Source organism: Moschus berezovskii, chromosome 6 (genome assembly GCF_049115385.1).
Source record: "Moschus berezovskii isolate FMDL1 chromosome 6, NW_MosBer_1.0, whole genome shotgun sequence".
NCBI lineage: Eukaryota > Metazoa > Chordata > Mammalia > Artiodactyla > Moschidae > Moschus > Moschus berezovskii.
Window position 1 is genome coordinate 5593027 of NC_142465.1, and position 27002 is coordinate 5620028.

General features: G+C 37.3%; 1 protein-coding gene across 1 annotated transcript in view; it reads left to right on the forward strand.

Annotated features, from left to right (window-relative positions):
• The window catches only part of TRHDE (thyrotropin releasing hormone degrading enzyme), a 465860-nt gene that overhangs the window by 259393 nt on the left and 179465 nt on the right, over positions 1-27002 (forward strand). The window contains exon 6 of the mRNA XM_055396175.2: positions 4147-4284. Within this exon, the coding sequence (XP_055252150.1) occupies positions 4147-4284 (138 nt within the window). The remainder of the gene's footprint in view (positions 1-4146; positions 4285-27002) is intronic.

Genomic DNA, 27002 nt, shown 5'->3' on the forward strand with positions numbered 1-27002 from the left:
CTCCATTTTTCAGTTCCACTGACCAAAGATTTGTTTTTACTTTTCTCCAGAAGCATGAAGTAATATATCATTATTATTATATAAATATATAAGTAAGTTTCAATTCAGTTCAGTTCAGTCACTCAGTCGTGTCTGACTCTTTGTGACCCTGTGGACTGCAGCATGCCAGGGTTCCCTGTCCATCACGAACTCCGGGAGCTTACTCAAACTCACGACCATCAAGTCAGTGATGCCATCCAACCATCTCATCCTCTGTCATCCCCTTCTCTTCCTGCCTTCAATCTTTGCCAGCATCAGGGTCTTTTCAAATTAATCAGTTCTTTATATCAGGTGGCCAAAGTACTGGAGCATCAATCTTGGAGTATTGGAGTAAAGTATTCAGTACTCCAATACTGGAGTAAAGTATTCATTGGAATATTCATATTTCCAATGAATATTCAGGACTGACTTCCTTTAGGATAGACTGGTTGAATCTCCATTTTTGAATGTTATATTAGATTTCATTTATATAATTACATGGTCGTTTATACCATTTAACAAAATGTCATTTCCAGCAAGCCAAGTTATGTTTGCTAAATTTTGATTTTGACTAATATGTATTGATTCATTTCACACGCTAGTAAAGTCAAGCTTAAAATTCTCCAAGCTAGGCTTCAGCAATACATGAACTGTGAACTTCCAGATGTTCAAGCTGGTTTTAGAAAAGGCAGAGGAACCAGAGATCAAATTGCCAACATCCTCTGGATCATCGAAAAAGCAAGAGAGTTCCAGAAAAACATCTACATCTGCTTCATTGACTATGCCAAAGTCTTTGACTGTGTGGATCACAATAAACTGTGGAAAATTCTGAAAGAGATGGGAATGCCAGACTACCTGACTTGCCTCTTGAGAAACCTGTATGCAGGTCAGGAAGCAACAGTTAGAACTGGACATGGAACAGACTAGTTCCAAATAGGAAAAGGAGTACGTCAAGGCTGTATATTGTCACCCTGCTTATTTAACTTCTATGCAGAGTACATCATGAGAAATGCTGGGCTGGAGGAAGCACAAGCTGGAATCAAGAGTGCCGGGAGAAATATCAATAACCTCAGATATGCAGATGACACCACCCTATGGCAGAAAGTGAAGAACTGAAGAGCCTCTTGATGAAAGTGAAAGAGGAGAGTGAAAAAGTTGGCTTAAAGCTCAACATTCAGAAAACTAAGATCATGGCATCCAGTCCCATCACTTCATGGCCAATAGTTGGGGAAAGAGGGGACACAGTGGCTGACTTTATTTTTTGGGGCTCCAAAATCACTGCAGATGCTGATTGCAGCTATGAAATTAAAGGACGCTTGCTCATTGGAAGGAAAGTTATGACCAATCTAGACAGCATATTAAAAAGCAGAGACATTACTTTACCAACAAAGATCCGTCTAGTCAAGGCTATGGTTTTCCAGGAATCATGTATGGATGTGAGAGTTGGACTCTAAAGAAAGCTGAGCGCTGAAGAGTTGATGCTTTTGAACTGTGGTGTTGGAGAAGACTCTTGAGAGTCCCTTGGACAGCAAGGAGGTCCAACCAGTCCATCCTAAAGGAGATCAGTCCTGGGTGTTCATTGGAAGGACTGATGTTGAAGCTGAAACTCCTATACTTTGGCCACCTGATACGAAGAGCTCACTCATTTGAAAAGACCCTGATGCTGGGAAAGATTGAGGGTAGGAGGAGAGGGGGATGATAGAGGATGAGATGGTTGGATGGCATCACCAACTTGATGGGCATGGGTTTGGGTGGACTCTGGGAGTTGGTGATGGACAGGAGGACTGGGGTGCTGTGATTCATGGGGTCACAAAGAGTCAGACTTGACGGAGAGAGTGAGCTGAACTGAATATGTATTTATTGTTTCTAAATGTTAAAAATTAATGTTAAAATAAATCATTCTGTTAAGGTTTTCATTTTACTGTGATTTTTGATCAGATGTTTGAGTGATGTAATGGAGCAAACAATTATTTGAAGAGTTGAGTATTCTTTGATCTTCAGAATGGACATCACATCTTCAGTTGGTAGTTTCTATAAATAAATATGTTCACTTGTCAAGTTGAAATATCATTATATATTCCATAATTCCTCATTAATTCCAATATCAAATAGCTTTAATGTGCATTTTAGAATTAAATGAGTCACAAGATTGCCTATCTGCTTAATATCCTTGTTTTGGAAATGAATTTTCTTGTCCTCTAAATCTAGGCCATGTCTTTGTTTTCTGTGGACTTAACATGGGCAATGTAAATGCCAGTTTTTTAATTAAAATGTTTAAATCACAAGATCCAATATCACTCTCCTCAATTCATCTTGAATTAGGAACTCAATAAGAAGAAATACAGTATTATTCTGAGTAATACTTGTCACTTAATTCATTATAAGTTTGTATTTTTTATTGTGGTCTCTTAGGGTCTGAAGTATGCTTCTGGGACTCAGAGTGACTTTTGGTTCAGTCACTGCAACACAGCCCTTTTTGATGGAGCAGTGATATGAAATTCTTAGATGAAAAATAAGGACCAAAGAAATTAAATATAAAGTCCACAGGCTATAAAAATAAACTATTAGAAAATAAACCTTACAGTGATACTTGGATGACTAGTTAAATTGATTAAACATATTAAATTATTGAGCAAGTGATAAAGAACAAAAATGTTGTTTTTAAAGCCAGATTTAAATTAATATATACACATATGCTTAGTTAACCATTCTTTTCTTAGTATATTTATTCTGCATTTCCAATTTTTAAAATCCAGAATTGGTGTAGTCTCAGCTTGACATTACAGCTTACTCAGAAATAAAGCAGTTTATCTGCTGGCCCCAAATTTGGAGGCTCCAGGAATGAGTTCAGAATTAGCTAGAGCAATTACGGTGCCGCGGTCTTTAATCTCTGTAATGATACTCCTCAGGTCCCAACTATCCAGGGGCTATTTAGCTCTCGTTATCTCTTGCAACTGCTTTTTTCTCTCCTCCTCCCTCAGTGAAGGCAGTAGGCTAGGCGGACTGATAACTGCCAGCATTTCTGTTAACAGAACCCAAGCTGTTTCTTTAAAGCAGACTTCTTAAAGCGAAAACAACAGAGAAGCACTTTTTTTTTTTACAGTTTATTTCTAACGTAACAAGTCAGCTTTCATTAGAGCAAATACTGGTGTCTCAACAATGTACAGAGGTCTCACGATTTTGTCTACTTTCACAAGTTTTATGGTAACGAACTGTTAATACCTATTGTTCTGTACTTTCTGAATTCACTTATGTTCAGAGATATTACAGAGTGTTGTCAATACTGCCTCATTATTTGTGGAGGTCTCCTGAAGTTCTTTTGGAAAATAAGTGTGTGCACGTGTGTATTACAGAGAGAATAAGTGAGACAGAGAGAGAGGAGGTAGGATCAGAGAGAGAATGGTTGTTGAAAGGACTAGAAATAGCAAATAGTACTGGAATTCTGAGACTTAGTGACTATTCTTATACTGAATTAACTTTAGAAAGGTTATTTGGGACTGGAATTCTAGATTTGACCCTGCAGAACATATAAAAATGCTGTGTGTGCTTAGTCACTCAGTCGTGTCTGACTCTTTGCGACCCCATAAACTGTAGCTCTCCAGGCTCCTCTGTCCATGGGGATTCTCCAGGCAAGAATACTGGAGTGGGTTGTCTTGCCCTCCTCCAGGGGATCTTCCCAACCCAGGGGTTGAATCCAGGTCTCCCTCATCATGGGCCAATTCTTTATTTTACCATCTGAGCCACCAGGGAGGCCCATAAGCAAGCTGAGTCAGTTTCATTTATGTGCCCACTCTCCAAATTTGCTTTCAGTTCAGTTCAGTTCAGTCGCTCAGTTGTGTCTGACTCTTTGCCACCCTATGAATCACAGCACGCAAAAACACAGAGTCCATTGTTTCTATTTAGGGCCTATTGTAGCTCACTGGTTTTGTTTCGTATTGTGCTCAAATCAGCCACTTTTAGAGTGGCTTAAGAGGTATTTTATTTACTGCTTTCTCTTTATAGTTAAGTCTAATCTAGTATGCTGATGTGCATCATCAATTCAGCAACACACATTCAGTTCATATTGTCACCCATATTTTGTCATAACCACGAATCTCTTGTGATGTTGTTCCACCTACTGTATTGCAGGAAAAACAGAGGTTTCTGACGGATGTTCTCCATGAAGTGATGCTGCTTGATGGCTTGGCCAGTTCCCATCCAGTATCACAGGAAGTGCTACGGGCAACAGATATTGACAGGGTGTTTGACTGGATCGCATACAAAAAGGTGGGAATAGATAAGACCCAATTGCTAATTGGGTATTTCACTCTCCTGGCCAAACTCTTTCATGCTAGATATATATTTTTCTCTTCTCTTTGGCAGATAGAAATGGGTTGTGAGAAAATATAGTCACTAGGTTCATGTCATTTTATGAGTTAGGGTTTTGCTTTATAAACCAGTAAAATATTTGCCAAATAATGCATAGAAATATTGGAAGTATTAATGAGATAAATGTTTGAAGTCTTGAAATGAAGCTGCTGTACAGATGCCATTATGTAAATGTCAGGTTTTATTGTTATTAATAAGACAGCTGACCTATGTAGTGACAAATTATTTCCCACCTGTGCCCCTAATACTTTTTGATTGGCTGCTACAGATGGGTATAGGCAGTGACATGACATATGTATTTTATAAACATTATTTAAGGATGATTTGGGGAATTAACCATGTTTCCTGGATAATAATAAATAATAAATGAATAATAATAAATAATAAATAAAACAAATGAAATCTTAAAGAATAGACTTTGAATGGCAAAGATTTTTGACCAATGACTAGACATCTGTAGAAATAAGATATATTATGAATTTTTTTCCATTGTTACTTGATTAGGATTTTTCCTTATATCTCTATCCTTTAGTTTTTCTAATTTTAACATAAGCACCTACATCTCAGTGTTAAACACTTGAAGTGGAAATGAAAGTCACTCAGTTGTATCTGACTCTTTGTGATCCAATGGACTATACAGTCCATGGAATTCTCCAGGTCAGAATACTGGAGTGAGTAGCCTTTTCCTTTTCCAGGGGATCTTCCCAACCTAGGGATTGAACTCAGGTCTCCCACTTTGTAGGTGGATTCTTTACCAGCTGAACCACAAGGGAAGCCCATTAAAAACTTAACAGCCACTTAATACTTGTTAAAATAATTTTAAAATTTACCTTGTCTTTGGTGTAGATTGGATTGCATTTGTTGGGATTTCTGTATACTTATTGATTTAATAATGTTTAAGTTTGAAAATAAGTTGCTAATATTCTTTCTGAAAAACAAGTTATTCTCTTTATGACTAGAGATCAAATGATTCACCAGAATTCTTTGATGCACTAATTTGGATATTTGGTTTTACACTCAGGAAATGACTGTGTCAATGATTATTAGTTAATCTTGTTTGCTATAATATGTAAAGATGCAAATTGTGTTAGAAAATATATATTTTTTTCTTTTTTCAAAAACAATTTTAGGAATCTTTACTTAAAAACAACCTTATCTTAAAATGGAGTAACTTTGGTTTTACTAGCAGCAAGCAAAGTACAGAAGCAAAAATGCATTACAGCGTCTAATCTGAAATCACACCCATAATATCATTTTTCAGGATATCTGGGAAATAGTTATTTCCCAGGATGTCTGAACCATAGCTACTCTATTTTGACTTTTAATTGTAAAAAAAAAAAAAAAAAGGACATAATTTAAAGGACTGTCTCCAACCTGGATGGAAGGACTTTTTTCAGAAGAAACTACACTACACCAGGATGAGAAGACGACAACATCAGAGGTAGACAGCTTGCCCAAGATGCTGGACCTGATTCGTATGATCATTTATAATGTTTTCTTGACTTCTTAGCCCTCTGCATATAAATCAAATGCTTTTCTACCATAGGCCTGATCCTATGCTAGTTTTAGAAATTAATCCAATTGTCGGGTTTGTAGACATGTAAAAGCTCATTCTGCTTATACAAAAACTCTGTTAGACTTGTGCCATCCTAATGTCCTTAAACCATGGCAACAGTCTGCTTCTAAATTGGAAAATTAAAAACAATAGCTGGAAATCAGAGTCAGGGCTATGGGAAATACAAGATGGCTGCTTGGCTTTTCCCAGCTCCCTGACAAACCTCATTTTTTATTTGATGGGTTAAAGCCTCCCTGGCTACAGGGCCTCCATAATGAAAAATCACGGAATATTAAGTTTTGTAAATTGTTAAATTAAGTTTCTAGTTTTGTTAATATCTAGTGTTTACTAAGACTCACTGCTGAGACAGTTCCTTGTTACGTGATACTGCTAAATGATTTAATTAAGTTATTAAAAAGGACACTCTAGGTTAGTTTCTAAGGCTTATCTCAGTAACCAATCTTCACATAAAGGTTGGATGCTCCATAATGTACAACCAGGAGATTAACATCAGACTATAATCATTTAACGAATGAAGTCAGGTGACTTGGGGTATACCAGGCTTTATCTAATGAAAGTTCTTGACTTATAATTCTTATTTTACTAATACCTGCTAGCTATGGCTATATTATTTTCTATGTCACTTGTTTCACTGAGCCTGTGATATAATGCTGAACTGACAGTTCCATATGAGATCAATAATTGTAATAATGTGACTCTGGGTATGGGAAAAAGCAACAAGAGGAAATATTTTCCTGGACCAGGAGGCTAGTAAGACAGTGGTCCAGAGAGTTTTGCTACTTGCAAGGCCTGGTCCAATTTTAGCACACTGAGTGGCTCATCACTTCCCTAGACCTGGGAATGAGCCTTCCCAGCACCGCGGGACACAGTGGCCGTGAAATGGTGTCACATGGTCAGATATGTGGCTATGAAGGGACCCTACTGACTGGAAGTTGGTACTTGCCAGCTGCCTCTACAAAGATTACATCATGACCATTGCAAGCTGCTGACCTTCAACACCCCCTGAAAGAAGTTCAGGGTGAAGGAATGAGGCACTCTGCTCTGAAAAAAAAAGCAAAAAACTGGCAGAACAGGCCTTCAGATGGTTAGATCTTTTCAGAAAAAGGTTTTATGAGTTCCAATTCTTGCATCTTCTCATACCTAGAAAAACACTGATGTCATTAATGGTGAAATCTGCTTTGGCTATTAAAAAAAAATTTTAAAAAAAAGAAAATATCTTTTTGAAGTCACTGATCATTACATTGGCTCAAAAAGGATATTTTAGATGCTTTATAAAAATAAGTGAAAGTGTATAACCATATTTAAATATGTAGTGTTAATGTAATTTATTTTGCAAATTAAATAAAGTATATATTAATTTTTATATATGATATTTTTGGCTAGATTTTGCAAATTTGGATCATTCAACTGTATTGATTCCTAAAATATAATGCAGAAAATTCATTAACTTAGCTTGAGACAAATTTGGAGACATGTCTAATTTTTTCCCACCTAACTACCATTTCCAAGAGACTATTTGTAAATACCAATTTAAATTCCATATGATAATATTAGGAAAATATTATTTTGATTAAATATGTTAATAGATGTGCTTTTATGTGTAAGTTAACATTTATTCCAGATTTCATATATTTGAGTAATTTTGAATTTAATCAAGAAGGCTAAGACTCAAAACAGTAGGAAAGAAGGAATTCACAATGATTATTATTTTACCCTCTCTACATTTTGGTGCAAAGGCTTATCAGTTTAAAATGTGATCAAGAGCAAACTGAGCCAAGATCCTCAGGACCATCATCAGAGAGAATAGCTGATAAATATAATTGTGTATAATTAAAGTATACAATATGGTGACTTGATATACATATACATTGTGAAGTGATTACCAAGATCAAGATAATTGACACATATGTCACCTCACCTAACATTTTTGGGGAGTGGGGAGTGAGAATGCCTATCTATCTCTGCAACTTTCAAGCATATAACATTGTATTATTAACTGTGGTCACAGTGCTATACATTAGAGTATTAGAATTTATTCTTATAAGTGAAAATTTGTAGTTTGACTTATATCACCCCATTTCTCCTTTCCCCTAGCCCTTGGAAACCACCATTCTATTCTCTGTTTCTATGAAATTAGCTTTTTTTTTTAGATTTTACATATGCTTAACACATAACATATGTATTAATATTTGTCTTTCTCTGACTTAGCATAATGACATTCAGGTTAATCCATGTTGTCAAAAATGGTAGGATTGCCTTCTTTTCATTACTGAATAAAATTCAATTATATATATATCACATTTTCTTAAACCATTCATCTGTTGATAAACATTTATATTGTTTTTATATCTTGGTTATTATAGAACATGATGAAAGGAACAAAGGAACATGGGTGTGCAGATATCTCCTGAAGATACTGGTTTAAATTCCTTTGAATATATAGGAGTGGGATTGAAAGATTATATGGTGGTCTGATTTCTGATATCTTTAGGAACCTCCATAGTGTTTTCTGGAATGGCTGTACCAATTTACATTCCCACTAACACTACATAAGCATTATGTAGTGTTATCGTTTGCTTTTTTGATAATAGCCATCACAGGTATGAAGTGATATCTTATAGTTTTGATTTGTATGTATTTTGGTGATGATTAATGATGTAGAGCATTTTTTCATATAACTGATGGACATTTGTATGTCTTTGTTGGAAAAATGTCTATTCATGTCCTTTGACCATTTTAAAATTCTATTATTATTATTATTATTTTTGCAATTGAGTTGTATGAGATTTCTATGTGTATTTTGGATATTAAACCCTTATCAGATGTGTGATTTGCTAATGTTTTATCTCATTCTTCAGGTTGTCTTTTCCATTTATTATTTGCTTTGCTCTTCTATTTGCAAAGCTCTTCAGTTTGATGTAGTTTGATTTACTTTGACTTTTATTGGCTGTGCTCTTAGTCTCTTATATGATTAATCATTGTTTAGACCAATATTGGGCTTCCAAGGTGGTGCTAGTGGTGAAGAATATGCCTGCCAATGCAGGAGACAAGAAATGTGACTTTGATACCTGGGTTAGGAAGATCCCCTGGAGGAGAGCATGGCAACTCACTCCATATTCTTGCCTGGAGAATTCCATGTACAGAGGCGCCTGGTGGGCTACAGTCCATAGGTCTCAAAGAGTCAAACATGACTGAAGTGACATAGCATGCATGCAAGACCAATGTCAAGCATCTTTTCTCCCTATATTTTCTTCTAGGAGTTTGATGGTTTCTCATCTAAGTTTGTGACCCATTTCAAGTTCATTTTTTTGACTGGTGTAAGAGAGGAGTCCAGTTTTCTGCTTTTGCATCTAGATGTCCAGTTTTACAACACCACTTACAGAAGTGACGAATCTTTCTCCTCTGTGTGGCTTTAGTGCTCTTGTCAAGAATCAGTTCACCACACATTTATGACTCGTATCTGGAGTCTGTTCTGCTCCGCTGGTTCCATGTACCTGTTGCCAGTACCATACTGCTTTGATTACTGTAGCTTTGTATATAGCTCAAAATCAGGAATGGTGATTCTTCCAAGTTTGTTCTTTCTCAGGTGAACTTTTGCTATTTGGGGTCTTTTATGGCTCCATACAAATTTTAGGATAATTTTTGTCTATTTCTGTGAAAAATGGAATTTTAATAAGATTGTATTGAATTTGTAGATCATTTTCAGTAGTATGGAGGTTTTCACAGTATTAATTTTTCAGTCTAAGATCACAGGATATCTTTCCATTTATTTGTGTCTTCTTCAGTTACTTTCACCAATATCTCGTAGTTCTCATTGTATCTTTTACTTCCTTGGTTCAGTTTATTTATAAGTATTTTATTGGTTTTGATGCTATTCTAAATGGGATTGCTTTCTTAATTTCTCTTTCAGATACTTCATTGTTAGTGTTTAGGAAAACAGCTAATTTCTATATGTTGACTTTGTATCCTGCAATTCCAGTGAATTAATTCATTAGTTGTAACCATGTTTTTTTTGTGTGTGTGTGTGAAGTCTTTAGGGTTTTCAATATAGAATAACATGCCATCTATAAACAGAGATAATTTTACTTCTTCCTTTCTAACTTAAGGCTTTTATCTATTTAACTTTTTCACATCTAGTTGCTATAACTTGGACTCCCAGTACCGCGTTGAGTAGAAATGGCAAGAGTGGGCATCCTTGTCTTATCTGTGACCTGAGAGGAAAGGCTGTTAGCTTTCATCATTGAAAGGGGCTGTCTTCATTCCAGTCCTGTGTCATTATGCTTAAGTATCACTGAAAATGCTGTCCTCACTGTGCTTTTAACTGATGATAGGATCTATCCATTTTCAATGAAGACTTCTCAAGGAAAACATTTCTTTGTAATAAGTGTATTGAGAAATAATTAACATGCAATAAACTATAATGCTTAAAAGGTACAATTTAATATGTTCTAACATATGTGTACACAGTGAAAATATCACCACAATCAAGTTAATGGACTCATTCATCAAAGTTGCCCCATGACTCTCTGGAATCATGACTCCCTGGAATCATCCCTCCTCACTCTTCCATTGATCAACTTTCCACTGTAGGTTAATTTGTATTTTCTAGAGTTTTATATAAATAGAATTATGCAGCATACACTCTTTTTGTCTGCCTTTCTTTCACCCAATATCATGATTTTGAGATACAATTCATGTTGTAGAATATATGGATGTAATATAATTTGTTCATTCACTGGGATATTTGGGTTTTTCTAGCTTGGAGCTGTTACAAATAAAGCTACTATGAACATTTTTGCAGGTCTTTGTATGTGTGCAGTTTGCCTCTCTTGGTCAATATTTAGATGATGATATGCATTGGAGAAGGAAATGGGGACCCACTCCAGTGTTCTTGCCTGGAGAACCCCAGGGACGGGGGAGCCTGGTGGGCTACCATCTATGGGGTTGCACAGAGTTGGACACGACTGAAGTGACTTAGCAGCAGCAGCAGCAGCAGGTATATTTAATGTTTTATGATACTGCTGAACTGTTTTTCAAAGTAGTTGAACCACTGTATCAAGGTAAAGTCTCATCAAAAGCATACCAGAGTTCTATTTTTTCCCACATCTTCACCAACACAAACTAGATATAATCAGTTTGTTCAATTTTAGATATTGTAATGGTATCTCATTGTGATTATTAATTTACATTCCCCTAATGACTAACGATATTGACCATTTTTTCCTTTGCATATTTTCTTTTATATATCTTCCTTGGTGAAGTGTCAGTTCAAATCCTTTGCCCATTTTTTTTAGATTGGATTCAGTTCAGTTCAGTTCAGTCACTCAGTCATGTCCGACTCTTTGAGATCCCATGGACTGCAGCATGCCAGGCTTCCCTGTCCATCACTGACTCCCAGAGCTTGCTCAAACTCATGTCCATTGAGTCGGTGATGCCATCCAGCCATCTCATCCTCTGCTGTCCCCATCTCCTCCTGGATTGTTTTCTTATTATTGAGTTTTGAGAATCTTTTATACTCTCAATGTAGGTTATCATATACATGATATAAAATAATTGCTTTCCCAATTTGTGACCTACTCTTTATTTTCATAGCAGTATCTTTCTAAAAGCAAATTATTTTCATTTTAAATTCATTTTACCATATTTTTTAATTGATAGTGCTGTTGGTGTCATAGTTTAGGCATCTTTGGCTAATTCAAGGCTATTGAAGGTTATTCCTTTGTTTTTTCTTAGAGGTTTTTATAGTTTTCAGTTTATATTTAGATCTATATTCTGTTTTTGAATGGAGTCAATTTTTGAATATAGTATGAAGTTTGAATTGAATGTCTTCCTTTTTATTGAATATGGATATGCATTTTTTCAAGAATCAATTCTTGAAATGAATTGTTTTTGCACATTTGTTGAAATCAGTGAGCTATCTATGTGTGGGTCTTTTTTCTGGACTTTTATTTTGTTCTATTGATTATTTATCTTGGTGTCAGTACCACATAATCTTGATGACTGTAGTTTTTAATAAGCAGTGAAAGGATTGTTAATCCTCCAATTTTGTCCTTTTTAAAAGTTCTTTTGGTTATTCTTGATTTCTTGAATTTATATATGAATTTTAGAATGTTTTGAAATTTCTTTTAAATTCTGCTATAATTACAGAGATTTCACTATATTTATATAATAATTTGGGAGCAGTATCGAGTGACCCATGAATAGCATACACTTTTCCACTAATTTAGGGCCTTTTTATTTTCTCTCAGTAAGACACTTTTTGGCTCATTTTACCTAATGTATTTGTTTTATTGGCATAAAGATTCAAATGTTGTATCCTTTTATTATTCTTTTAATATCATATAATATCACCTCTTTTATTCCAGATATTGTTAATTTTTGTCTATTCTCCTGATTAGTCTAGCTAGAAGTTTATACATTTTATTCTGAAAAAAATCTGCTTTTTATTTAATTGATCTCTGGTCTACTTTCTATGTCATAGATTTCCTCTCTAATTATTTCTTCCTTTTAAATACTTTGGATTAATTTGTTCTTTCTTCTAGTTTCTGAAGGTGCAAACTGAGGTCATTAGTTGGAGGTCTTTCATTTGTTATAGTTCAGGTGTTTATTTTATCAATTTCCTCCTAAGTGTACTGCTTAGGGCATTTTCCAGCTTTTGATATATAGAGGTTTCATTTTCATTCACTTTATGGTATTATTTCCCATTTGATTTAGTAATTTATCCATGGGTTATTTGAAGTTTTTCCAGAAAATTTTCTATTTTCCTTTCTTATTTAATTCTGTTGTGGTCAGGGAAGTATATTCTGTATGACTTGAATCTTAAATTTGTTGAGGCTTATCTCATGGCCTAGAATTTGGTCTCTGTTGGTAAATGTACTGTTTGCATTTCAAAAGAATGTGTATCCCACTTTTGGCTGGAATGTTTTATAAATGCCAATTAGGTCAACTTAGCTGATAGAAATGTTCAAGTCCTCCACATCCTTATTGATTTTCTGTCTACTCGTTCATCATGCTTTTATGATGGGTGCTCATTGTTTGGATTCACCCACATGATGTCAAATCAAACTTCTAAAAATGTAGTAAAAAAACATGGGCCATGTACCTGCTGGCGTGTCTGAAAAATAATCTTTAATGTGAATGTGGAAGAACAAAGCTCAGAAAAATCCAGCTGTAACCTCACAGGCTTTGGCTTGCTAACCTTCATATCAGGCCTTCATGTGTTTTCAGTGCTTCAGACTAGTTCTGCAGTTTGGCTTCCCTCAGGCTCATACTGTGAGCAAGTTAGCGTGTGGGTAATAAACAATAGTCAACTTAGCTCTGTGGGTGGAATGGATGTACTGTCATTCTAGGAGGTGCATGACAGATATTGCTGATAATTGAACAGCCAAAAATATCAACTGCTACCATGTATCGAATGCTTTCTCTGTGCTAGGCAGTGTGTTAACTCTGTACTTTCATTAACTCAGTTAGTTCTCATAATCCCCTTTCAGTTCAGTTCAGTTCAGTTGCTCCGTCATGTCTGACTCTTTGTGACCCCATGAATCACAGCACGCCAGGCCTCCCTGTCCATCACCAACTCCCGGAGTTCACTCAAACTCGTGTCCATCGAGTAGGTGATGCCATCCAGCCATCTCATTCTCTGTCGTCCCCTTCTCCTCCTGCCCGCAGGGGTTGTTATTTCCATGATCCTCACTTTAAAAATGAGGATACTGATCATGGTCAATCCAACGATATGTTTCCCAGGAAATCAGATTGTAGAGCCAATATTCTTAAACAGTATCATATTTGGTTAATATACTTGGCTGGAGCACTCATTCCAAAGTCATTTGTAAACCCCAAGTAATGTTCCAGGCTCTATGTCCTGAGTGTTAGGGATATAACAGTCAGTAACACCCAAAAGAGGCTTCCCCCATGGCTCAGCAGTAAAGAATCCACCTCCAATGCAGGAACTTCAGGAGATGCTTGTTTGACCCCTGGGCCGGGAAGATCCCCTGGAGGAGGGCGTGGCAACCCACTCCAGTATTCTTGCCTGGAGAATCCCATGGACAGAGGAGCCTGGTGGGCTACAGCCTATAAGGTTGCAAACAGTCAAACACAACTGATGCGACTTAAGCATGCATTCACGCAAGACACAAAAAAGGAATAACAAATAAATAAGTCAGGGCAGTAATATTTGAGTATTAGCATCAATGTCTCCATTTTAAATGTAGAAATATAACTCAAGTCATCTTAAGCAATAAAAATTTGTTGACTAAATAACTGGAAAGTCTGAGATGTTGTTCAGTTCAGTTGCTCAATTGTGTCTTTGCAACTCCATGAGCTGCAGCATGCCAGGCCTCCCTGTCCATCACCAACTCTTGGAGTTCACTCAACCTCACGTCCATTGAGTCAGTGATGCCATCCAACCGTCTCATTCTCTGTTGTCCCCTTCTCCTCCTGCTCTCAATCTTTCCCAGCATCAGGGTCTTTTCAAATGAGTCAGCTCTTCGCATCAGGTGGCCAAAGTATTGGAGTTTCAGCTTCAGCATCAGTCCTTCCAATGAACACCCAGGACTGATCTCCTTTAGGATGGACTGGTTGGATCTTCTTGCTGTCCAAGGGACTCTCAAGAGTCTTCTCCAACACCACAGTTCAAAAGCATCAATTCTTTGGTTCTCAGCTTTCTTTATAGTCCAACTCTCACATCCAGACATACAGGAAAAACCATAGCTTTGACTAGACAGACCTTTGTTGGCAAAGCAATGTCTGTGCTTTTTAATATGCTGTCTAGGTTGGTCATAACTTTCCTTACAAGGAGTAACTGTCTTTTAATTTCTTGGCTGCAGACACCACCTGCAGTGATTTTGGAGCCCAGAAAAATAAAGTCTGACACTGTTTCCACTGTTTCCCCAAATATTTCCCATGAAGTGATGGGACCGGGTGCCATGATCTTAGATTTCTGAATGTTGAGCTTGAAGTCAGCTTTTTCACTCTCCTTTTTCACTTTCATCAAGAGGCTTTTTAGTTCCTCTTCACTTTTGCCATAAGGGTATGTCATTTGCATATCTGAGGTTATTGATATTACTCCCAGCAATCTTGATTCTAGCTTGTGCTTCCTCCAGTCCAGCATTTCTCATGATGTTCTCTGCATATAAGTTAAATAAGCAGGGTGACAATATACAGCCTTGACGTACTCCTTTTCCTATTTGGAACTAGTCTGTTGTTCCACGTCCAGTTCTAACTGTTGCTTCCTGATCTGCATACAGGTTTCTCAAGAGGCAGGTCAGGTGGTCTGGTATTCCCATCTCTTTTAGAATTTTCCACAGTTTATTGTGATCCACACAATCAAAGGCTTGGCATAGTCACTAAAGCAGAAATAGATGTTTTTCTGGAACTCTCTTGCTTTTTCCATGATCCAGCAGATGTTGGCAATTTGATCTCCAGTTCCTCTGCCTTTTCTAAAACCAGCTTGACTATCTGGAAGTCACGGATTGCTGAAGCCTGGGTTGGAGAATTTTGAGCATGACTTTACTAGCGTGTGAGATGAGTGCAATTGTGCGGTATTTTGAGCATTCTTTGGCATTGTCTTTCTTTGGGATTGGAATGAAAACTGACCTTTTCCAGTCCTGTGGCCACTGCTGAGTTTTCCAAATTTGCTGGCATATTGAGTGCAGCACTTTCACAGCATCATCTTTTAGGATTTGTAATAGCTCAACTGGAATTCCATCACCTCCACTAGCTTTGTTTGTAGTGATACTTCCTAAGGCCCACTTGACTTCACATTCCAGGATGTCTGGCTCTAGGTGAGTGATCACACCATTGTGATTAACTGGGTTGTGAAGATCTTTTTTTGTACAGTTCTTTTGTGAATTCTTGCCACCGCTTCTTAATATCAGATGTTGTTATGTTTAAGAATTATTGAATCCAGGCATTTTTACCATGTCATCCGAAATCTCTTTCCATTGACTTCTTGGCTCCCTGCCTCTGATTAATTTCTAGATTATTCTTAGATAGGAGGCCTAAAAATGTTTAGGCTGATAGAGTCCTTGAACCTGTGATCCTAATGAGCTCACGAAAGAGCGTCTTTTCATCTGTTTTTCCCCAAACCTGTGGTTTGTTCTGTTAAGTGACAGAGCACTATTGGCCAATCTATGTCCATGGGATGGACAGTCCCTATGAATGTTCTGAATGCCTAGCATGGGTCATGAGCTCATACTCTGGTGGGAGAGATAAGTCATATAAGTGGTAGGTCCACTGGGATCACCTGAAATAGGGCTTCCCAAAGAAAATGATGGCTAGATAAAAGTAATGGATGCCAAACTCAGAATCTTAGGAGTTATGATAGAAATATATATAAGATCCATTGAGTCATGAGGGTAAAGGTGAGAGGGGTGACAAAATGGCAGAAAAGGACCATTCTGTGAAATTAGCCTGGAAAAGGGATGCAATGGTGATTGAGTGGAATGTCAAGGAGTTTAGCATGGCTGGAGCATAGTGAGAATTTGGGGCAGCAGCAGGCTGAGGAGATAAACTGGTGAGAACTTGTAGGACATGTTATGCAATACTAAGAAGTCTGAACTTTATCTACCAGGCCAATTTAAATTTAATGAAGAATTTAAAGCATAGGAGTAACATAATTAAAATTGTATTCTAGAAAGAATATTCCTGTAGGTATGGGGGATGTGGAAATAATACGATAGATCTAGACATTTCAGTAAAGATTGTAGCAACTAGATTTGCAGCATGTAGAACATTTTTTTCCTTTGATTGTAGTATGTAGCACTTAATAAAGACTTCCTGCCACCTCTCTTCTTGCTCTTCTCCCTGAAGATCCCCGTTACTAGGCTACATTAACCTCTGCCATCAGTCAGCCTCTCATCATATCAGTGCTTTGTTGGCTTATCATCTCTTGTAATTATTCCCTTAATAATTATTCTCACTTCTGTTTTATTGTTATTTTTCCTGCATAGTAATTTTATTGCACTTTAAATAACTTCTTAAAAAGAACTGTGTTACAGGGGTAGAGAAGATTACAGAGAAATACAGATTCAGTTCAGTTCAGTTCAGTCGCTCAGTCGTGTCCGACTCTCCACGACCCCATGAATCACAGCATGCCAGGCCTCCCTGTCCATCACCAACTCCCGGAGTTCACCCAAACTCATGTCCACAGAGTCGGTGATTACATCCAGCCATCTCATTCTCTGTCGTCCCCTTCTCCTCCCGCCCCCAACCTTTCCTAACATCAGAGTCTTTTCCAGTGAGTCAACTAGTCTCATGAGGTGGCCAAAGTATTGCAGTTTCAGCTTTAGCATCAGTCCTTCCAATGAACACCCAGGATTGATCTCCTTTAGAATGGACTGGTTGGATCTCCTTGCAGTACAAGGGACTCTCAAGAGTCTTCTCCAACACCACAGTTCAAAAGCATCAATTCTTCGGCGATCAGCTTTCTTCACAGTCCAACTCTCACATCCATACATGACCACGGGAAAAACCATAGCCTTGACTAGACAGATTAGGACCCAGCAAATCAGATACTGATTGTTTTGGATTTGAATTTTAGAACTGAGTGCTTTTGAAGAAAGCAGTGTGAAATATGGATAGTTTCGAGGCCAATATTAAAATGAAAAATAAAACTCCTAAAATTGCATATATATTCTTCGAATGGATAGAGAAAAAATGAAAACTAGTATTTCAAAACAAAAGAGAAAGAGAGCAAGTTTCATCCTGGGAAACAGCCAAATTTCCATTTTAATCATAAGCTGAAAATGAGGATACTTTTATCCTAAAAGTGCAGTGGAAACAGGAAAATACTATCCATAGATAGGAAGACTGGAAAAGATGGATTGAAATAGTCTCTTTACTCTAAAAGCACAAAAGGAAATAGGAATCAATGACCCAATGACCTGAATGATGAAAGTGAGTGAATGCTCATTAAATTTACATATGGTGCCAAGTTGGAAAGTATCGCTACAAGCTTGGGAGAGAGGAGCAAATTTCAAATGACTTAAAGAGGGTCCTTTAAAAACAAGAACACATTTCAGCAATTCTTATATCTAGTTTGATATACTTTAGAGATCAAATGCGGAGAAGGCAATGGCAAGCCACTCCAGTACTATTGCCTAGAAAATCCCATGGATGGAGGAGCCTGGTAGACTGTAGTCCGTGGGGTCGCTAAGGGTCGGACATGACTGAGCGACTTCACTTTCACTTTTCACTTTCACACATTGGAGAAGGAAATGGCAGCCAACTCCAGTGTTCTTACCTGGAGAATCCCAGGGACGGGGGAGCCTGGTGGGCTTCCGTCTATGGGGTCACACAGAGTCGGACACGACTGAAGTGACTTAGCAGCAGCAGCAGAGATCAAATGAAATTACATAGAGTAAAAGGAATGAATTGACAAGCAGGGCAAACCTGCAAGGAGTCATAGTGAATACAAATAAAAAAAATGGGGCAGTGGAAATCCAACTTTTGTTATTCTACCAACATATTGCAGACTCAAAGTTTAAAATATATTTCAAAGTTTAAACTCAAAGTTTAAAACTGACTCTATACATAGGACAGAGTGTTTCTGTAGAAAAGCAATAATAATGACAATACCGATAATAATAGAATGGTGCCTTCTTTCAGTAGCAGATTTAAAACATGAAATTTAAAAACTGATTATACTAAGAGTCATAGTAAAGCATATATTTCATTTAACAAGCATTTATTAGGTACGAGGCATTTTGTGAAATGCTTTGCATGTATTTTCCCATTTACTCTATACAAAAAACTTGGAATTTGGTGTTTTAAAGCCATTTTACTTAACACTGTCATATTCACTGATGAGGAAACTCAGAATTAAGAAGTTCAGTGATTTTCCCAGAGTCAGACATCCAGCAAACGAAGAAGCAGTATCTGAAGTCTGATCTATGTAACTCCAAATTTCAGGTTCTTGTATATAAAACTTTTCAGAAATAAATATGTTTCAAGACAAGTTATTATAGGAACCATCACACTGAATGGCAACTCACAGTTCTTAGGCCGCCTTTGATTCTGTCCGTTTCTCATCCTGTTTGTCAGGAAATCCTACTGTATCTGCTGTAAAATATTTCCAGAATTTGACCTGTTCTCAACCATTGCCAGGTGGTGCTAGTGGTAAAGAACCTGCCTGCCAAGGCAGGAGACATAAGAGACACGGGTTTGATTCCTGGGTCTGGAAGATCCCCTGCAAGAGGGCATGGAAACCACTCCAGTATTCTTACCTGGAGAATCCCATGGACAGAGAAGCCTGGTGAGCTACAGTCCATGGGGTCACAAAGAGTCAGACACGACTGAAGCCACTTAGCACACAGCACACACCCCACCATTACTGTTGCCATACTGGTCTGAAAAACCACTGTATTGCCACAATCGTGTCTTAAAGATCTCTCTGCTTCTAATCCTCCACCCCACAGTCTTTTTTAACCAAGCACTGGAAGTGGTCATTTTTTTTTTTCCATTTTATGAGAACTCCTAGGATTTACTCTCTTAGCACATAAAACATACAGCAGTGTTGATGCTATCATGTTGCACACTACATCCCTAGAACTTATTTGGTAACATGACATAAGGAGAAAATTTGTACCTTTGGACTATCTTCACCCAAATCCTCACCTACTTCCCCCTGTAACCACAAATCTGACCTCTTTTTCTGAGTTTGTCTTTGAAGTATAATTGATGTGCAACACCGTTTTAATTTCTTTAACACAACATAGTGATTTGATTTTTCATATATTTCAAGATGATCCCCACAGCAGTTATGGTTCATCATTTTCTCTTGATTCGTGAGTTGTCCTTTCTCCCTACTCCTTGGAATGCACACCTTTCTGGGTTGTGGGAGCTGCATGACCCCTGACTCCCCCACCTCCTCACTGTCTTCCCAGATCCACACCCATGTTCCCGTGTTGCTTTTGGCAAGGCAGGCACCCTGGAACATTGCCTTCCAGTCTGCTATCTGGGCAGTAAAACTTAAGCCAGATAGTCACACTTTGCTTGGAACCCTGCAATGACTTCCCACCGAAATGAGAATAAAAGATAAAGTCTTTACAATGACCTGTGAGGTCCTACTATGCCTCTCACCATAGTCTTCCCAAGTCCTCCATAGGTCTCTGACCCTTATTCTCTTATCCCTTCTGACTTTACCTCTTCTTTTTATTGTCCCTTCACTCAATGTAATCCTGATCTACCTCTCCTGCTTTCCCTGAAATGCAACTAAACTCCCTCCCACACCAGCACCTTTGATCTGGGAATGTTGTTATTCTCGATATCGTCATAATTAGTTCTAACTTAAACTTGTTCTTGACAACTTTATTTCAATGTCATCTTTTCAAAGATACCGCCCACTTAAAATGCCAGCTGATAACCTCACTCGTTTTCTTCATTCATTTTTCTTATTCTGATCCACATACTATTTGATCACTTTCAAATGTACAATACAATTTACTTGTTATTCTGGTTATTATGCAACCTGGTTTCCCACTTCCTCCCACTGAGTATGAGCTTCATAAAAGGAGATATCTCTGTGTTTTCACTGTTTCCCAGTACTCATTATCCTGCCTGCATATAGTAGGCACTCAATAAGTATTTCCTGAGTTAAAGTAAATGTCAGAAAAGCAATATAAGCAAAATAGTTTGGTGTTTCAGAGGGAGAGATCCCATCTGTTTATAGGAATTAGGAAAAAGACTTGGTACTTGAAATAGGATTAAAGAGTTTCAGACGTAATTCCATGTGAGTTCCTGGAGAAGGAAATAGCAACCCACTCCAGTACTCTTGCCTGGAAAATCCCATGGATGGAGGAGCCTAGTAGGCTACAGTCCATGGGGTTGCAAAGAGTCGGACACAACTGAGTGACTTCACTTCACTTCTTCTAGGGGGGAAGGAAGATCATGTCACCCAGTCACTCTGCTTCTTAATGGCTTCTGTCACATGTGGCCTGACCCCCAGCCCTGGACCAGCTGGGACCCTTTCACGTCAACTCAGCTCCTCTCCTGCCGCGTCTGTACCCTCCAGCCTCAGGCACAATCAGCCTCCTGTTCTGCAAGCTTCCCCAGCTCTTATTCTTTTAAGTAGATCCCTCTTTTCAGCCTCCACTTTCTCTCTTTTACTGTCTACTACATACAGGCTATCGAGTGAATATAGCATTGCTCTTTTGTCCTCTGGCACATTTGTGCATGCTGCACGGTTTCTGGTGTATGATATGTATTGATTCACTAGCACTTGTGGTCATCTCTGTAAGACAGTTGGACAGTAGGCTTTTGGTCAGGTATATAATGGCAATAATACTAGTAGTAGGAAAAATAGTTCTTTGAGAGTTTATTTTGCCACTCAACATCCACATAATTATCTCATTAAATATCCCATCCCTGTAAGGTAGATATTATTGTCTTCAGTTTACATAAGACTAAACAGAATCCTGAGAAGGCAATGGCAAGCCACTCCAGTGCTCTTGCCTGGAAAATCCCATGGACGGAGGAGCCTGGTAGGCTGCAGTCCATGGGGTTGCTACGAGTCAGACATGACTGAGCGACTTCACTTTCACTTTTCACTTTCACACATTGGAGAAGGAAATGGCAACCCACTCCAGTGTTCTTGCCTGGAGAATCCCAGGGACGGGGGAGCCTGGTGGGCTGCTGTCTATGGGGTCTCACAGAGTCGGACACGACTGAAATGACTTAGCAGAAACAGAATCCCAGGGAGGTTAATGGTGTTCTCTGACTTCTAGGTGTCAGAGCTGGGATTCTCACCTTGTTTTTCTTAACTCATGCTCTTTTGACTCTATCAGGGTACTTTCTTTAACTAATTGCTATTATGCTACTGTTTCAACAGGAAATATGATTTGGGTTACAGTCTTTTGGCATATACTAAAGTTAGAGATTTTCCCTGAATAAGAAAATGCAGTGTTTTAAAATAAGTAATGTACTGGCATACAAATAAAAAATAAAGCTTTGAAGTTTGGAAAGTAACTACTAATGGTTATGATCATCTTATATGGAATATGTGAAGTTTAAGAGGTTGAGGATAATTAAGCAAAGAATAGAGAGACAGAGAGAGAAATGGCGGGAGAGAGAGAGAGATTGATACAGAGACAATTATGGGTAAGTCCTATCAGAAAAAGCTAAAGAATTTACAAATGTCCAATCTGGAGGACAAGAGGGCTCAGAGGTGACTAAATAATTGGCTCTAATATATAAACGGTCATTATAGGCAGGCTGTTCACCATTTCTCTGTCAATATCAAATTCTAAATAAGATAACTGGCCTTAAATTATAGGCAGAAATTTCAGTTCATAGAAGAAAAACTTTTTGACATAAAAGACAATTAAACATCTCAGTATGAACCACTGAAGATGACAGTCTGATTTCATTGATATTCTTTAAAAATAAAGTAAAAATCTGCTCCAAAATTAGCAAACTAAATTATAAGACTTCTAAAAATGTTCCTACTGAATCTTGCTTCCATGGTATATTATAGTCAAATAAAGTAATAGAAAATACATAATTTATTAGAAATTAATTTTGCATGCATATATTTATGTTTATAGGATTTAAATTTTCCCTTTTTAGTAAATGTAGAAGTGTAAATGACAAAATAAGCGAAGTACTTGTTTCTTAGTTAAAATGGGAAAATTTGAGATAATTCTCATCCATCTCTGAATCATCTGTTGATATCAGTGAAAAAAAAATATGAAAAGAACATCTAGAGTAGAACTTCCTTTTGTGGCTCTCTTTATTGTCAGTCCTGAATATTCATTGGAAGGACTAATGCTGAAGCTGAAGCTCCAATACTTTGGCCACTTGATGTGAAGTGCTGACTCATTGGAAAAGACCCAGATGCTGGGAAAGATTGCAGGCAGGAGGAGAAGGGGACGACAGAGGATGAGATGGTTGGATGGCATCACCGACTCGATGGACATGGGTTTGGGTAAAATCTGGAAGTTGGTGATGGACAGGGAGGCCTGGCATGCTGTAGTCCGTGGGGTTGCAAAGAGTAGGACATGACTGAGTGACTGAACTGAACTAATTACCAGTGGCTCTTGTCTTTGCCTTTAGCCTTGAAATTACCATTATTCTAGGCCAGAGGTGACTTTAAAACATCGTATAAAGAAACGACTTTTGCCTTTGTAAAGAAAATGTGCATGGTGGGAGGAGATGATTTTACTGAAATTTCTGTGATAAATGCCTTTACCACTTACTGGTAAATTATTAATTTGTGCATTTTGCTGATGGAGGCAAGCTTTCTTTTGCCTATGTGTTTGACTGAATCGTCACCAATGGAATGATTTCTTTCTTTTTTTCTTGCTCAAATATTATTACTTACAAAGGCTTGCTTTTTTCCTTTCAAGTCACTTGCATTTCTCCCTGTTAAACTGTTCTCTGATTTATTTGATAAAATGGAAAGATAAACTATTGAAATAGTTTTAATGAAATTATTTTTATTAAATACTGGTATTTAATGAACATGCCAGTATCTAGTGAAAACCGGTAGCAGATTACTCAGTAGTGAAAAGAACGGACTAGCCCTGTTCAAAGGGTTCTTGTTCTCTCTTGCCCTGCTGAGGTCTCACTGACTTATTATTGTTAACTGATAGTCAAATATGCTAGTCTGAATTTCTCTATGGCACAGTTTCTTTTTAACTTTGTGGAAATGCTTAAGAAAGTGCAGTGTTGGTTTTGACGTTATCTTCTGCTCTTTTTGTGTAAGCTAGAGTGGTGATCACACAATATAAGAAGCTTAAGAGGCAAAGCTGTGTAAGTCTTAGCTTGCAGAATCTGGCTACAGTGGGACCCTGCTTCCAAAGTAGCTTTATGAAATACTTTCACAGCTACAGTTGTTCTTAGTGTTTTATGTATGCAAAAAGCCTAATTCTAATGACTTCTGCAATGGTTCACTCATGTCAGACTTAATTAGTAGTCATAATTAAGAATAAAAAGTACCATTTCAATAAGTATTAATGGTAATTCTACAAAGAGTACTCCATTGCTGTAACTTGCACAACTTGCAGCTCTATGTGATTTTAATTCCATTAGGCGAGGAGGCAGCTACAGTGCATCTCAGAAGGGAATGAGATTTCCATTAGCAGTACAAGGTCAGTTCCATCAGGAGAACTGTGAATCTCACATTGTTTTATACAGGATATTCAGAGAGAAAGAGCCATTGAAGATAGAAACTACAAAGCGCTAGGAATCATCCAGTGTATATTCCCCTAGCACATAAGAGGATTGCAATGTTTTGAATAGATTTTCTGGAATCTGTAGTCTTTAGAAAAAGGACAGATAAAGTTAGAAATAAATTAAGATTTAAAGGATAAACAAGAAAGGCAACTAGAATTAAAGGCTGACATTTTGACAAATGAGAAGTTTAGTAGAAGGAAAAGGAGAACAGAGATAAAACTTCCTTTTTACACAAAGAATGTTTGGAGGAAGTAAAGAATAAAAATATTCACAATGTAAGTAGTTTATATACCTACAACAATGGAATAGGTTGAAAGAAGTAGAGCTGAATGAGTTTTCCAGTAGAATAGTCATGAATGGGTTGTGTTTTAGCATCTGATGATTCATGTTTTTACTTACCATAACTGCCTCCCATTTTTAATCAAATACCCATGGTATATTGACACAGTATAAAAATCTTCAGAAGCCCGATATGGTTACTGATACATATAAAGTGCCTTATATGGTAACTTTACATATAAAGTACAAAATACTTACGCCCTGATTACTTTACCATGAAGCAACCATTCCACAATCTACCTGTATTAATCAAATACATATATAAGTCTCAGTGACAGTCTGTGTTTCAAACAAGTCAAGCTATATCCCTTTGCAAGGTGAATAAAATCCTAGTAAGACAGACAGACAAAAGCCTTTCTGTTTGGTCCTGTTTGAAGGTAAATATGGCATTTCATCAGAATCAGTGAAAATGTCTCTTTGGATACAATTTCACAGATATTATCATGGATTCTTTCAGAGGAAGCTGAGGCTCATTTGATGACCTACTGAGAAAATTACCTAGAGACGACATGTTTTATCCATCTTTATCATCTATTCCATTACATATTTTTGGTAGTACTGAATCAAGTTTTTGGTTTCTCTGCTTTTTAAAACTAGGATGTCTTTCTTTCAGCTTTTTTGTTTTTTGAGTTGTCTTTTATCAGTATTAGAAGGCTTACCTGTGATTTCATACAGCATATTTTCACCTTTAAAAAACAGAGAGATTAAAAAATACTTAAGCTGGCTTTTGTCTTGAGGGCATTTTTCCAAATATGAGTGTTTGAACAGTTTTCAAGATTTTACAGAGCTAGGAAAAGAAGACAAAGCTGAAGGTGAGAAGTTTAATGGGAAGCCTCCCGTAAAGCCAGGACCTTAAACTGCTGCACCTTTAGCACACAGATGAACTGGAAATAAAACTGTTCCTTTCCTCAGGAGAATACAGAGAAGCTGTTTCAAACTATGAAAGCAAGTAGAGAGGGAAACAAAATTTCTCCTGAAAATTTGCAATCATGAGCAACTCTTGCAGAGCATTGCAATTCAAATGAAAACTACTGTGAACATCAAGCCAAGATTTTAATTTAAAATCCTTGGTTCTGGACTAGTGGTATCCCCAGATGCCACACAGAACTAAAATAAACCCTTCCAGAAATTCATGCCTTCATATCACAGCTCAAAGATCTCCACAGATAAATCCCAACAAAAAGAGCATCTCACAGTCAAAAATCACCAGCTATGAAAGGAAAGAGGGTTCCATGAACTGTAAGACCGCAGAAACAGTTGACAGCATAATCACCCATGCATATGACTAAAACATTGGGTATGTTATACATGGTGTATAAAACTGTATATTAATAAATTTGAGGAAATAAGCTTGAAAATACAAACACAATTCAAGCAGATTAAAGAGAATAACTAATGAGGCTATCTAGAAATAAAAATGTAATAATTGTATTTAATCATAATATATGTGGATTATCACAGATTAGAATGAGTTGAAGGGAGAATTTTAAATAGGAAGAGAGAGTTGAAGAAACTAGAGTGCAGCAGAGAGGAAAAAAAACATGGTAAATATGCAAGAGTGATTAAGAAACATAGGCGAGGGGATGAGAAGACGGGCGATGCCTAGTCTCAAATTTTAGCTTTACTTGCTTTTTCTGTCCTTTATTTCTTTGTCAAATTATTGCCTCTTAATTTAAAAAGGACTGAAGTTTTCTGCTTTAAACAGTGCATTATTCTTAGAAACAAAAGCTCTGAGTTTAGTCTAAGATTTTCTTTATTTTAAAGTAATACATTTTACCCATTAACAAAGCACTGTTTGTTATCTTTATTCTCTTTTATTCACATATTAAAAGTGTGAGCAAGATAGTATTTTAAACATTAAACCCAGTGCATTTTTTATATTAACAGTTATTGTTTATGGAGTTTTCACTATGTTCCTGGAGTTTTACAAGAAGGCTGCAAAGAAACTATCTAAAATACATCCTTTTATTTAAACATTACCTGAAGCTGAGGCTTATGGTAGTTACATTTTATGGCCCAAGTTCTTGCAATTCGTAAGCAGAAGAACCAAGATTTCAACCCAGCCTGCCTGATTCCAGTCTCTGCTCTCTCATTGCCTGATCACCTAGTCAAATAAGTGTTGACTTTCACAGTAGAAATGGTTATGCATTTATTCAAATAGTTTTACCTCTCATCTGTCTTATCTCTACTTTGAAAAATCTTTCAGATACAGTTCCTTGTCTCAGAAAGCCAGTATCATTGCTTGATAGTTCCTAAGCCATGCCGTGTGGGGCCACCCAAGATGGGCGGGTCATGGTGGAGAGGTCTGACAGAATGTGGTCCACTGGAGAAGGGAATGGCAAACCACTTCAGTATTCTTGCCTTGGGAACCCCATGAACAGTATGAAAAAGGAAAATGATAGGATACTGAAAGAGGAACTCCCCAGGTTGGTAGGTGCTCAATATGCTACTGGAGATCAGTAAAGAAATAACTCCAGAAAGAATGAAGGGATGGAGCCAAAGCAAAAACAATACCCAGTTGTGGATGTGA